The following is a 14,354-nucleotide window of genomic DNA, read 5'->3' as shown; positions in this document are numbered from 1 at the left end:
TTGTTAGCATTACTAGAGCATTCGAAATTGATAAATTTAAAGAAGAAAATGGAATATGTTGAGGATAATTAGTATTGTCTGATATATTATTACTAAATATCCATAAAAACTTATTTCATCAGGAATCAAATCCTATATTTCTGTTTATCAGAAAATTTTAATCACCTAATTGGACTAAGAATAAATATCACGGAAGTGTACTCGAAGTGTATGCATGAATACTTACAGGTGAATTGATTAATATATGTATAGAATACGAAGTTTACGTTAATTTTTGGGATAAACGTAGATCGTATTCCTTTTCCGGATCGAAATGAAAACAAAAGCACATCCTCGCGTCACGAAATCAACTATAGGTTCAAGGTTTACACAAGAAGATTTTTATTCGGTGAGGTCATAATCATCCTCTGATACATAAACTTAATATTATAAGTTTTACAAATTATAAAATCACGGTAAACAGATAAACGTTCTTTGGAACAATTTAGTCTGTACTGCAAAGACGGTGGATTTGCCATTTTGAACTTCTTTGCTATACTCGTACCCGAACATGTTAGGTTTTAATTTTAATTCTCTCTCTTATTATTCCATCGCATGGAAATTCGAGAGAAAACCAGCTAATTTATTTAAATGATGGCACAGAAGAAAAATGCCGTCAAAAGATTCCAGAACTAATTATTGAGGGGTTACACCACTATAGAGCACGAAAAATAGGCATATTTCGGTAATTTATCTTGACGCAATAATGAGATGAATCGAGATCTTGTTTAACTTTCCGGCAGTGCACGCTGCTCTGAAAATCTAGCGAACCCGTCTTAAAGCATCAGCGGCTGCTCGTTCAGTGGGCCATAAGCGCGACTTCCAGAGGGTTAATGAGATATATAACATTACTTCATTGCAAAAAAATGATTTATTCGAGTAATTTCGTCACAAGATGGCGGCTGTGCAGCGTTTTCCCGTCGGGGAGTTTTTTTTTGGAAGGGGTCTACGGCCGGAACTCTATGTCCCGTAATTTTTGATCCAGAGCCAAAAACCAAAGCTTTTTAAACTTCTTAGAACGACAGCAAGCAGCATACGTAAGATTTTTTCTATGTCTTGATTTTTCACGAAATGGTACATTTTTTAGTCGAAAAACGCTGAAAATGTGTTAAAAATCGACACAAAATTTGCTTATTAAAAAATTATGCAATGAAAAAATTAAATCCCATGTACATCGCTGGAGAAAGTAATCTTGAACATGCTGTAAAAATTTTAGGCTGATCAAAAATCATTTGTTCGAGTTACATTTCCGGCCAGATCAAAAAAAAAATTATTTAGAGAAAAACACGGTTAACGTTTTCAGTATACTCGAGGTATACATAAGAGGCGGTGCGAAAAAAATTGAATATTTATTTATTGTTTTCGCGATTCATTTTTTGGAATATCATTTTCAGCATCCTAAAGCACCAGTAAGCAAAATTCAACCAATAAAGAAAAATTAAATGTTTTAAAAAATCTACAGTGCTGTAACCTCTTGAAAGCACTGTACCGGTCAAATAGAAGCGCTTCTAATTGGCACGTCATTATTTTTAATAACGCGCTACAGAAAAAAACAAGCAACAATGTGAATTCTCGTGAACGTTATCTTGTTTTATGTGGACTTTATCTCGGAAAAGTTGGACATCGGATAAGCCTCTTCTCGCGTGAGTGAGAGAGAATTACAATGCCTGCGTATGATAATAATCGATAACGTGTGTAATACCAGGACATTACTTGTAATGGTTCACTTTACTTTTTGGAGTCGCCAAATTCGCAATCAAAATAAGTTAACTTACCATTGAGTTATTCAGTCGAACAAAAAATAGGCCGTTCCTAATGTGGATGTACAAATCCCGTCTTACATCTGTTATACGATTAATCTAATACTACAGATCATTATAAAACTTTGTTTATACCAGCCGATACATTGATACGTAAAACGTTTTCCTTGTTTGCCCCTAGGCTTCCCACGGTAGTGTAACAACACTCTATAAACTCGCAAACTTTACCAAGCAACTATGCAATTTTCAGTAGAAAATCATATAAGCTTGAAATAAGCCACCGCCATCCACACAACACAACGCAACAACCTGTGCAAATTAAATTAATCTCACCCGCAATGCCGCTTGTAAGACGAAAACAAACCAAAGATCACACGCCAGTGAATACACGCCAGTGAAACCACGCCAGTGAATACACCACAGCGACTCTGGGGCGCGCGCGGTGGCGAATTTATCTGAGCGCGCCACAGAGAATTTCAAGAGCTCTTCTCCACACTCTAGATCGTTCCAGTGTTGGGTGTATGAAAATTTACCTCTGCCATCAACGTGCGCTTACACATATCAAATACGGTGGTGTATATGAACGAAAGAGAAGCGCTCTCGTTTTGCTTGCCAGAGTGTGGGGAGTAATTTCAATTTCTCTTTACTGCACAGAGGATAGGGACATCACTGGTCATAGCCATCTACACATTCGCGGTACGAATCGAAACGAATAACTCTTTCGTATTCTACATACTTTACTTTACGATACGAAACGAAACGAAATTTCAACAGCAGATATTGTTTGCAATACGAAATTCTATTTTAACGATAACATTTGCGAACTATTGCGAAATTTTTTGATATAAGAAAAGTTTCTTCTTTTTAATACTTTTGTATATTAGAATGCCTCCAATTTTGAAAAATGTTTGTAACTCATGGTAAGTCATCCGAGATTAAACACATTTTTCAAAAATGCGTGACTGCATATTTATAAAAATAGTTTTTTTTTTCATAAAACGTTTATTTGACACGGCATTTGCAAAAGCTTTTTTACGCCGGGGTTTTTTACATAACATGTTACAAAAGTTCTTAAGGCTATCACGTTATAATAAAAATTCACTTTCTAATGCTAACACTGAGGATAATCATATTTTTGAATATTTTTATTTATACTCTATTTTCTTGAATTTCATTGTAAACCTATTGATAGTTTTTTCTGTAAACTTTGTTTATTTTTTTTTTGTATAAAAATAGTTAGGTGGCATAAGAGCAACTATCTCTACCTTTCGAATTTCGCAGGTCCGATCTATTCTAGTTAGCCCAAGACATACTGGGCCACAGCTACAATCTAGCAAGAGAAAATTATAACTCATTCAGCTTGCGTCCTAGTGAATTCTGAACATTTACATCTAAGCCTTTTTTATTTCGATTATAGAGGTTTTAACCTTAGTAATTCGCTTTTTTTCGGGTTAGAAAAATCTCTTATCCTATGTGCGAGGTTGTGACTCGAACTCAGGTGAGCTGCGTACATGGCGATCGATTTACCAGCAAAGCTATACCCGCCCCGATCTAAGCCATCTCAAGCTCAAGATTTATTTTTTTCTTTAAACGTAGGCTCGTCAACCTAAATTTAATGACGGAACAAGTATTCGTTACCGGGTAATAATTGTAAGATTATAAATAAAAAAAACCCGTTTTAATCCACCTAGTGGTGCAATTGCGCCTTTCTCATTTATCCAAACTATGATTCCTTAGCTGGTTTTGTTCAATATAATTGTGGAAATGTCTATTACATTCTTATTTCACTTAGCACGTATCCCACGACTACCACAAAAGTAGACGCAGACTCACTTTAAACAAAAAAGTAAAGGAGAGACCGGGGCTAGTTTGCGGTGTTTTCAGTTTCCCTTTTTACCGCTTTGAAGTAGATAGATCTTGCAAAATAGAACATGCGGATGTAGCCAACATCCCTGAATTTTCTCAAAGTGTTTGTTGCATTGTCTTTGTTTTTATAGACAAAAATGTGTGACGCGGAAATCCCGCCAATTTACCCCGGCCCCGGGGTAAGTTAGCAGTATGTATGAATACGCCAGAAAATGGAGATTCAATTATATCAAAGGTTCGTGCTGAATATCCCCTGCATTGACGAGATACACAAAGTTTTACTTTGGAGTGAATTCCAAAAATAAAATTTATTTGATGACTATATTTGCACTGTAAATAGTAATGCCAACTTGCCCCGCGTGCGTCACCACCAACTTACCCCAACCGTATATTTTACAAAAAACTATTTAAAAAATAACTTAAATTTATGGATAGATTTAATATCTATACGGATACTGAAACTCTTTTTACGCACTATCGAAAAGTAAAATCAATTGAGAAAGTGTTTAAAATTTTAAAAAATTAGTTGGTATGCAAAACACAATATCGCCCACAACTTTTACAAAACAAAATGTCTAATAGAAACGAAGACAAAGGGATTTCGCCAACTTACCCCAACCACCAACTAGCCCCGGGCTCCCCTAATATTTGATTAACTTAATCAATATGAGTTCAATGTTATCTTTATGTGATTATATTTTGAAATGTTGGTGGAATGGGTTTGGAAGTGGAGCAGGTGGGGGTTTAGTAGAGTGGGAGTGGAGAATGCGTCAGACATCCTTCATCTTATTTCGGTATACATGGGTGGATGAAGGAAATGAGGATGTAAGGGCGGTCCAAAGGGAGAAGTGTGATAAAGGAGCGAGGTGTGAGGGCAAGGGTGGGGGGAGGGGGTGTGCTGAGTGGTGACACAATACTCAACCGCAAATGTTGCCTTTCCTTTGAGACTTGGTTTGAGAACATCGGTTCTGTCATCACCAAAGAACCGATATGACTTTAATTGTGGAATATGCCCGAAATCCGGGACTTCCGGAATCGTCGATAGTGTACAATATATCCAAAGAATGTTTGATTGGCAATCAGTGATCTAGATGTGCACATCGAAGTAATTTGGTGACCATTTCAATAGTTTTTAGCCTCTGCGGTGTTACGATTGTACCGATTTATATGGGAAATTCCAGTGTAAGCTTACTAACCAACCTGTAACTCCAGAACTAAGAGTCAGAACCGAAATTCAGCAGCAGTCAATGGCATTACTGTATCTTTCATTTGAAATCAAGTTTGTAAAAATCGGTAGACGATTCGCTGGGTAATAGGTGTGATATTAGCTTAGGAACTTGGCGGGTTCCCCGGAGGCATCATGCACCATCATAGGTGGCCAATGTGTTCAAAGCTGCTTTGATTTATCATTAGTGATCCAGACCTGCAAACTAAAGTAATTTTGAACCCATTTTAATATGTTTTACGTCATTTGGACATTATGGTTGTACCAGTTTATAAATGAATTTGCTATGTGACCGCACTATTCAACCCGTAACTCCGGAACCGGAAGTCGGATCAACTAAAATTCAATAGCAGCTTATGAAACTAAGTTTGTGAAAATCGGTTCAGCCATCTCTGACAAAATTGTGTGAGTTTAAATGACACACACGCACATACACAGAGACATTTGTCGATCTCGACGAACTGAATCGAATGGTATATGACACTCGGCCCTCCGGGCCTCGGTTGAAAAGTCGATTTTTCAGTGATTGCATAGCTTTTCTTTATATGAGAAAGGCAAAAACTCGAAAAATTTACCTTTTCCGCACATCATGATTCAAAATGCGTAAAATGAAATTTATTAGGATAAAAAGAATAGAATTACAGTTACAACAAGGTCTAGAAATAGAGGTTTCCCAGAAATTATTATCTTTTCCCAAGACAGCAAATATGTATCATTTATTATACTAGTTTACAAAGAAATTAAGTGGATCGTCTGATGTTTTTTATGAAATAGTGTCGAATACATGCAAAGAGTACACAAAACATGCTTTTCAAAAAAAAATATGCAAACTTTTTTTAAAAAAGGAAAACAGGTGTTGTTTTCGTGTTAAGCGACGCAAGCTTTATTTAGAAAACAATTTTTTTCTTAACTTAAAGTGATTACCCCTAAATTTGTAAACTAGTGTTATTCAATTTGGCAACTAGTGCACCTGGTGCAGATATCTCAATTACCTTTGAATAGGCAGTGATAATTTTTATATAACTTTAACGCTCGAGATGGACGAAATTTCTCTATGATATAATTGTATAATGTATAAAACGAGTGAGCTGTACTTTGATTCAGTTTTTCATCAGTGCGCCATGCGAATGATAGATCAGGTAACTTCGTTGCTCCGATCAGTTATCGGAATCTGTCCATTAATCGTAAGTCGGCTTTAAGAATTGAGAATATCTCCGAATGAATCGGTTCACTTTTCAATAGATAAATCGTTGCCAGTTTTGTGTAAAATCGATGTAACTAAGAAATTCTAAAATCAATTGGATTCTGGTAAATTTGGAAGAATAATCGTAAATTTTGCGAAACAGGCAAAAAAAATTCTCAAAATTTCAGCGAAATTTGCGAAATTAAACGAAATTTTCCTAAATATTTCGTTTTACAAAGTTTGCGAAAAAATTCCGTTTCGTTTCGTTTTGACAATTTGCTCACTCTTACAAATACAGGCCCTGAAGTTAGCGTCATCGATATCTGGTAGACCTGCGATGAAATGGAACTTCGACTGACTGATATGGTGGAAGGACGCTCGCTCGTTGTCACTAAACAGCCGATTTTGTTGTCGTCGTTTTGCAGAGTAGCGTACCTGAGCAAACGGAAAGCTTATACTGATAGACAAGTAGTGTATACCCAAGTAACAATTAAGGTTTTATAGTACTCTTGAGGTCCGGAAAACTATCTCCCGTAATTTTTTACTTTTGACTTAAATTTTTCTAATTCCTTGTGACAATAGCAAACGATGCACGTAGCATTTTTTTGAATATTTTGATTTTTCGCGAAATGAGTGAAAATCGCCGAAAATGTCATAAAAATCGACACAAAATGTTTAATTTAAAAAAAACAGGGGATAAAAAAATAAAATCGTACGTACGTCGCCAGAGAAATCAATTTCAAATACACTGTGAAAATTTCAAAACGAACAAAAATCATTTGTTCGAGTTACATTTCATGCTAGCTAAAAAAAAGGTTTCCGGAAAAGTTAAATTTGACCATTTATGTATTGTTTTCGTCTTCCATGTTTTGGGATATCATTTTAACACCCTAAAGCACATTTTAGACTAATAAATTAAAAAATGATTTTTTAAATTCTACAGAGGTGTAACCCCGAGGGAGCCGTAAAATCGTTGCTGGGGATCCGCGAAAAAAATATATTTTCCGAGTAAAATTGAAATTTCAAATCTTGTTTCCTAACAAACTAATAGCATACAAAATCGATGTTTATCCGTGGGGGTCCGCAGCAACCCAGGATGATTTATAAGGGGTCCGCGATATGAAAAAGTTTGAGAACCGCTGACCTAGAGAAATGACGACCTGTTCAGCTGCTATCAAAGTGATTGGCCGACACTGGTGGCTAACGAGATAGACAAAGGTGAGAAGATTCCAGACATGATTCGTGGTAAATCGTACAAGTATCTCGAATCTCGGCACCTCTCAGGATACGCCATACCGACATCAAGTTTGAGATAAGACCTTGATTCGAGTGAATTGTGTCTTGACGTCTTCTCTGAGCACGGAGAATAAGGTCAGAACAAACAAGTTAACGGGCAATCTCGCCAATAGTAGAGCTGCATCTCGTTTCATAAGTTCTGAGCCATGCTCTAGATTTTGGACGTGACAGCCTTAAGTAAAAGATCTTCGACTGGGAGCAAGGGATGAAAGGCAAGCACCACCCCGACTGTTTATTCAATACTTAAACAGAACATTCAAATCATAGTGTTGACATCTGTGCACAATCCGCGGAAAGTAGAGAATCTCCTTCCAAGAATAACATTCGGCCACATATTAAAGAATTTCGCAGTACCAGATTAAACCAGCCTGATGGTTTGTTTTGGGGTTCGCAGTACCGACCCATTCTGGCGAGAACCAGTACTACGGTACTGAAACCCGCAGTACCGGTAGTACCGGTAAAGCAGCGATACTCCGATATTTTTTTTCAAAAGATCTGACAAACGCTTCAAAGTGAAATTGAACGCTTAAACTGATGTCTCATTGCAACAGAAGTTATTTTTAGAATGCGGCACCTTTTATTTCACTTTGAATTCAATATCTGCAAGAGACCGTTCATAAATTACGTAACACTTTTAGGGGGGGAGGGGGTACGACAAGTTGTGACAAGTTGTGACATAGGGGGGAGGGGGTGTTAACTAGATCGTTACGTAACATGTTTTCATCGAAGAAAAAAAAATTTTTTCTTGGAATTTGTTACGTAACAGGGGAGGGGGGGATGGAAAAATTTGTGACAATTTGTTACATAGGGGGAGGGGGGGTCAATTTTGGGCAATTTTTGCGTTACGTAATTTATGAATGGTCCCAAAGCGGTGCGACTTTTGTCGACTTTAACAGATGGTAAATGTAAGAAACCCTATCACCAACAGTAAAGCGGAGCGAGAATGTAAATACGTTGGTCGCATTTCCTCTCGGCATTATCGCTTTGCTGCAAATTGCTTTCGATTTTTATGCATATTAAAGCTCCTAATTTCCTGTAAACTATGGAATTTTCATGACTTTTCCAATCACCAAAAATTACGAATCGCTCCATTCAAAGCAGTTCACCAACTCTAACATTATAAGCTTCTAAATCTCTGTTCGTTCTTTTATAGATAAAGATTTAATCGCAAACAAAATACAGACATGACTTACGTAACAGCCTTCCCGAGCAAAGTCGAACATCAAAATAACAACAAGTAGAAATCATATTTTGATAATAGCATCAAATTGAAATCTTATTTTGCTATCAGTTCAGATTTTTTAAATAACATATTTTGTCATCAAAAAAATTTTCAACATCTCAATGAGCTTTCAATTTACTCTCACTAATAGCAGAATTAGTTTTCTGATTGATGTCATAGGACAATTTTGTTGCTCTCCATTTTGATCTTTTAACCGTTAAACCGACCGAAACGACAACAACCTGAGTAATCATTTGCCGAACATCACAACATCAAGTTTAGTTTTCAATTTGTTGTCAGACTCTGCTCGGGTTATTACGCGCCACCCACTGAATAACTGGAACCAATCAGAATGTCGCTAATAAAAAAATCAAAACAAATTTTTGCTTTTATGCGAGATGTGCATTTTTGAAATTTAGTAGAAGATAGTTGAAATTTTATTTCGACCAAATATTGCAGGAATTTAAACATATCGTGCAGTATAACGGGAATTAGTAATTATCAACTTCTAGAATTATTATGATGATGGCCTTATTTCCCCACAAAGGCGTAAGCTGAACGATTTATCTAGAAGATAATCAAATTCAATTAAAAACCAGCGATATTTGGAAACGGGTCCCGCTAGAGAGTCTACATATTTTTTCATAAAGAAAACTTGTATGGTACCGGAAATACCGGTACCTGCTTTTATTCAGTACCAATCTCACGCACCAATAATGGGTCGGTATTCCCGGGATTTTCGGTACCGGTACCACAATTGTTTGTTAGAAAGGCCTTTAATTTAGCCGTCTCCTTTATTGTTTAAAACTTTACTAGGTATGTTCCACTTCTCCAGACTTCGACATAAATCTTTTCATGTAATCTGTGCTAGTGTGCGGTGCCAAATCGTATAGGCGCATTTCCGTCACATCATTGTCCATATACACGGGATCTTAATTTTGACGTTTTAATATTCGACGTCGAGTTGCATATTGTTCTTCGCAACGAAGCTTCCTGCCTCGTCTAAATAATTAAACTTTATCAGGACTACGATCCTTGTATGATGTAGTTGTATGTGTGGCACTTCTGTAGACACAAGCTCTATTTTTACCTTTATCAACTAAGCAGGGTCTGCGTAAAGTCAATCGCCATGTTCTCCGTAATGAGCGCAATTTATTTTTTGATTCACTCATTTTAATAACAGTATGGAGGTAACTGGTCTTCGTTGTTTCTATAGTGTACACATAGCAGAGCGACGCGGGTAGTTTTTGTTAGTTTGTTTGCTGGTAACAAGCGGTGCGCTTTCTGATTTCTGAAATGAATGAGACGCTGCATGAAACTGAATAATCCAGTAGTGTTTTCTCATGCTCAGTGCATTGCTCACTCGTGAATGGACGGAACAATTTCGTTGCTCGCAGGCATGGGAAAAAATCGCAATCCGAACCATTCGTTCGCCTTCCACAAGTTTTCTGCGCCACCTAAATATTCAGTTTGCAGAAAAAATTAAGCATAGCAACCGGGCGCAGTAAACGTACACGAGCTGAAGCAGCTACAACAAATAAAGAAGCAATTTAATTGCATCCAGCAAGGATGGCCCTTCTCGAATGGATCGTGGTTTACCCCAGGTTATCATCAAACAATTCTATTTGATTATTATTTTCTCATAATACAATAAATACTTAGATAATCATTTATTGGATATCCGATAATCGTAGCATCCGGCTGCAGAAGTCAAGAGTTGCTCCACCGGGTTCCTACTTCCATGTCGTAAGTAGCGACAAAACAGAAACCTCTTCTTCTATTCTTGCACATTTTAGACTTCAGCGTTGTGCATTAAATTAGTAAATTTTCTCTTATCATACTTCTTATCTATTTGTAATAAAGCTGCTTGCTTCGCTTTCTAGTAGTTAAAATATTATTAAACGACGCGCGCGTGAAATTGTTAGTATGTCCACTAACAGTTATGCTTATTTTGGGCCGCTCAAAATTATTTCATATTCTCTTCGCGAATGCAATCGATATCTTTTTAGTTGTAGCTTTAGCTTATTTACCTTTTTTTTCGAGATTAAGTGAAGGATTTCCTTTTGCTTGTTTGTGTTCTTTAAGAATAATATTTGAATTAAGTATATTTCTAGAAATTTTCTCGCTATTCGTCGTTATATTCGTAAAACGTATTGCTAGGCACCTGGTCTCCGAATTCCATCAGAATTTTTAATCGAGCACCTACACTTACTCTTAATCTCCTACCTCCCATGGTACTTGTGGAGTGAGCAGTAGTATATACAGTTTCTAGTATCGGACTAACATTCCGTCTCTTTCTTGCTGCGATCGGTAATGAGCTTTGGACCACATTGCAGACATCGGTATTGAACTTTGGATACCAGAAGTCTTAAGTTACTCACAGGTATTATCATCTATTGAATTTCTGTGCAATTTTAATTTCAATCTTGATCAATAACGGAATTGCAATCCGGGGTGATCGTACAAGCTGAATCTATTGGATATCCGATAGTTGTGATTTTTTTTGTGAATGCAATTTAACAGTTTATTGTGTACTTATTTTCTATTGGGTTGTTGATTATATTTCCTGCATAGAAATGGTCATCAATCAATTATATCAATACTCCTATGAAATATGGAAAACAGAAAATACTCAAAGATGAATACTTATTATTTTGGCTGGTTTCACTATGGCAAATGTTTTCTAAATGATTAATCAAATCAAACGTCGGAAATCAAGCACGTGCCCCACTTACCGAACAAAACTGCTAGAATCCTGACAGCGTTCATCATGTCCATCACGGGGAAGCAGAGCGGAAGCAAACAATTTGTCAATCGGTACGCAGCAATGGCACTAATCCTTGCTTGGAATCGATGAACGCCGATTATTGTCTCCGTAGTGAGAGGGGCCAGAGCTTCACTGATGCGTTCAACTTGATAAACACTTCACTTCAAAGCGCTACAAAGCACTTGAAAACTCGCGTGCTGCAATTTATTGCTGTTTGCTTTTGATTAATGCTGAAGTTAGGAACCACTTTTTTACTCCGACCAGCTAGGCACTATTCAGCTACGATACCACTCACTGGATAGCGTATTCACCGTATAGAGAATGTTTTCGATCCTCTCAAGCCAAGTGCTGAATTTTTAATCGCTTCTGATGTACACTTCACCTCACACTTCGATAGGATTCTAACTTGGACACTCAAAGTTAGAAAGCGATTGCTTTATGTATGCCTGTTGGGGTGGACACGAAAAGAATATGTAATCTTTTATGGAATCGCATACAACGTGACAAATGAAGGGATTCACAAAACCTGCAGGAATTTTGGACAAATTCTCGATAAAATCAAATATGTGATTATCAAAATAACAAAAACAGGATTCTACGTTCTCTATGAAACAGTGGTGGGAAAACGTTGTATATCCGTTAACCAAATATGCTCAAACAAGTAGAACGATAATTTCCAACTAATATAAAAATAAACCTTTCTACACTTTCACTTTTTATCCAGCACTTTTACACTTTTGTGCCACCCTAATGGTACACAGAGTAGAACCAACAACGATAGAACACTCCCGCTGCCCAAAAATCCATCAGCACAAAACTTTATCCCAGCACAATTCAAACGTTTTTCACACTTTCGAGAACGACGAAAACTGCCGGTTTGGTAGCCTGCCAATCAGCTATTATTTATTCACAAATCAATTACACTTCTTTGACGATCTGTGAACTGAACTGCCACTCGCCTTTATTTTCGCTCGCATCGCTTTGCACCGAACAAACTTGAACCCACCGTATTTTCAGCTCGCTGAATTCACGTCACGAAAGCATCCACCAGTAACACCGGTAGTTGGATTGACGAGCAGCCAATGGAAAACTCCCTCCAGGGCGAGCCGGTTAATTTCACACACTCATTCCATTGACGGGTAATAGCATGGATAAAATTACACAGATTACAGCATCCAGCAATTTACCGCGGATCTCAACGCGCCAATCACCCTCGCTGTTGATACAAACGAAGATAAATATACAGATTCGACAACGATCACGACTACGACGACGACGGTACCGAGGGAAAATGACGTCCTCCCCAAATGCCGGTTAAAATTCTACTAACTGTTCGACGAGTTCAACTCGATAGCACTCGGCAGTAGCAGGTCAATCAAACGTACAAACGCCTCTACCCAAAGGCGAAATGTGGACAACTTCCTCCAGCGCGAGAACAGTTCAAACTGATAGTGGCAGTCCAGTTAAAAGCTTGCCACCCTCCTATGACACGCCTCAGCAAACATCGACGACGACGACGACGACGACGGCGGCGGTGGCGGTTCAGGTCGACGCGCAATGTGATAAACATATGTTTTGAAAGGTTTTTCGTGAGATCGGAGAGATAAATAAAGATCTCGCGAGAGAACTGAATGAGAGTTGAGAGAGAGCGTGTGTTACCTCTCTCAAGATGCGACGAGCGCGCGAATTCAAAATGCTGTGTGATGCTGTCAGATTTGCTCCGCGTGGTTTGCGATTCAATATTGTCCGGACTTTTCCAAAGAAGATGTGACGATTATTTTTCGTCGCAGCAAATTTCGGCGTGCAATTTTTGTGCCAGTCGAATAAGCGCCTGTATGTTGATACCCCATTATTGACAAGAGCCAATTGAGATTGGGTAATGTGTATATTGCAATAACGTTGCTTGGGAGTAACATTCTGAGGGAAAGTGTGCAATCTCTATTGACCCCCGCATGCTGATAAATTCCGACGCTACATACGTTTAACCGTATGATCCAAGAAAGTTAGTTGTAACTCACCACAAGCCGGTTCGTTTCCCGATAATACTCTGTTACTATTAATGTTGGTATTGAGCATTACAAGATGACGTCATATGAGTAAAAATGCTCGAGAAATGACAGTTCAGCGAGCTTGTTTACATGGTGTTAGAATTCGAACCAAGTTTCTTATACTGGGTGGAATCAAAAATTTTCTAAGTCCTTGTAAACAAGCTCTCTGAACTGTCACAAAAGTGAGGTTATACATTTTCATGCAATGCTCAATGGCAACACTGTGACCCAACGACCCCAGCGGTGGCTCATCATCTGACGTAGCTATCACATCGATTGACATCGCCCGCTTCGAGTGAAGTCACAAGCTAGATTGTCCCGCGCCAAGCCAGTCGGGAATTTTCCATCGTCTTATTTTATTTTTTTTCTTATCATTAGAATAAAGTTTTAATTAATATCGTTGCGTCGACACCGTAAAATTGAGGTTAGATACGATGACGACACGTAGTGGTGCAGCAGATCACGCCGGAGAATAGCCCAGATTCCAGCAAGCACTTATCGAGATTCTCACTCAGCAGCACAGACTCATCAGTCAGGTATCTCAAGCAGATGACAGCAACCCAGATAGGCCGCAAGGAAATGTCCCGAGATGACGTAGCGCTCGATTCACTTTCGAGCAACATAACCGAGTTCTGTCACAATTCAGAGCAGGGAAGCACGTTTGGCTCGTGGTTTTCCCGCTACTCGGACCTGTTTGATAAAGATGCCAGCAAACTCGACGATGCCGCGAAACTCCGACTACTAATGCGGAAACTTAACCCTTTTTTTTACAATGGAGAAGACTGTTTACGTACTAACCCAGTACACGTGCTATTTGTAGGTGTCCAAGCTACCACACGGGGTGTACTGAGGGCGAGTCGGGCTCGAATGGTGACGCTGCCATTAATACCGACTAAACTCCATTGGGCTCCGCCATCGTTCCCCCCAGGAACTACCTCTCGGTATTAC

The 14,354-nt window shown here is 38.3% G+C and overlaps 1 protein-coding gene across 5 annotated transcripts in view; it reads right to left on the bottom strand.

The window, feature by feature from the left end:
* LOC131684012 (uncharacterized) overlaps positions 1–12,789 on the bottom strand; it is a 271,053-nt gene extending 258,264 nt beyond the window's left edge. The window contains exons 1-2 of one of the 5 annotated variants that reach the window (XM_058966474.1): positions 12,056–12,789; positions 11,327–11,804 (exon numbers count right to left, since the gene is read on the bottom strand). In XM_058966474.1, the coding sequence (XP_058822457.1) occupies positions 11,327–11,369 (43 nt within the window). In that variant the 5' untranslated portion in view covers positions 11,370–11,804; positions 12,056–12,789. The remainder of the gene's footprint in view (positions 1–11,326; positions 11,805–12,055) is intronic. The other 4 variants (XM_058966475.1, XM_058966472.1, XM_058966476.1 and 1 more) reach the window with 4 other exon arrangements.
* Between the last annotated feature and the right edge of the window lie 1,565 nt (positions 12,790–14,354).

This window comes from Topomyia yanbarensis, chromosome 2 (assembly GCF_030247195.1).
Source record: "Topomyia yanbarensis strain Yona2022 chromosome 2, ASM3024719v1, whole genome shotgun sequence".
Taxonomy (NCBI): Eukaryota; Metazoa; Arthropoda; class Insecta; order Diptera; family Culicidae; genus Topomyia; species Topomyia yanbarensis.
The sequence above is the reverse complement of the archived record's forward strand: the minus strand, read 5'-3'. Positions and strand labels throughout refer to the sequence as shown.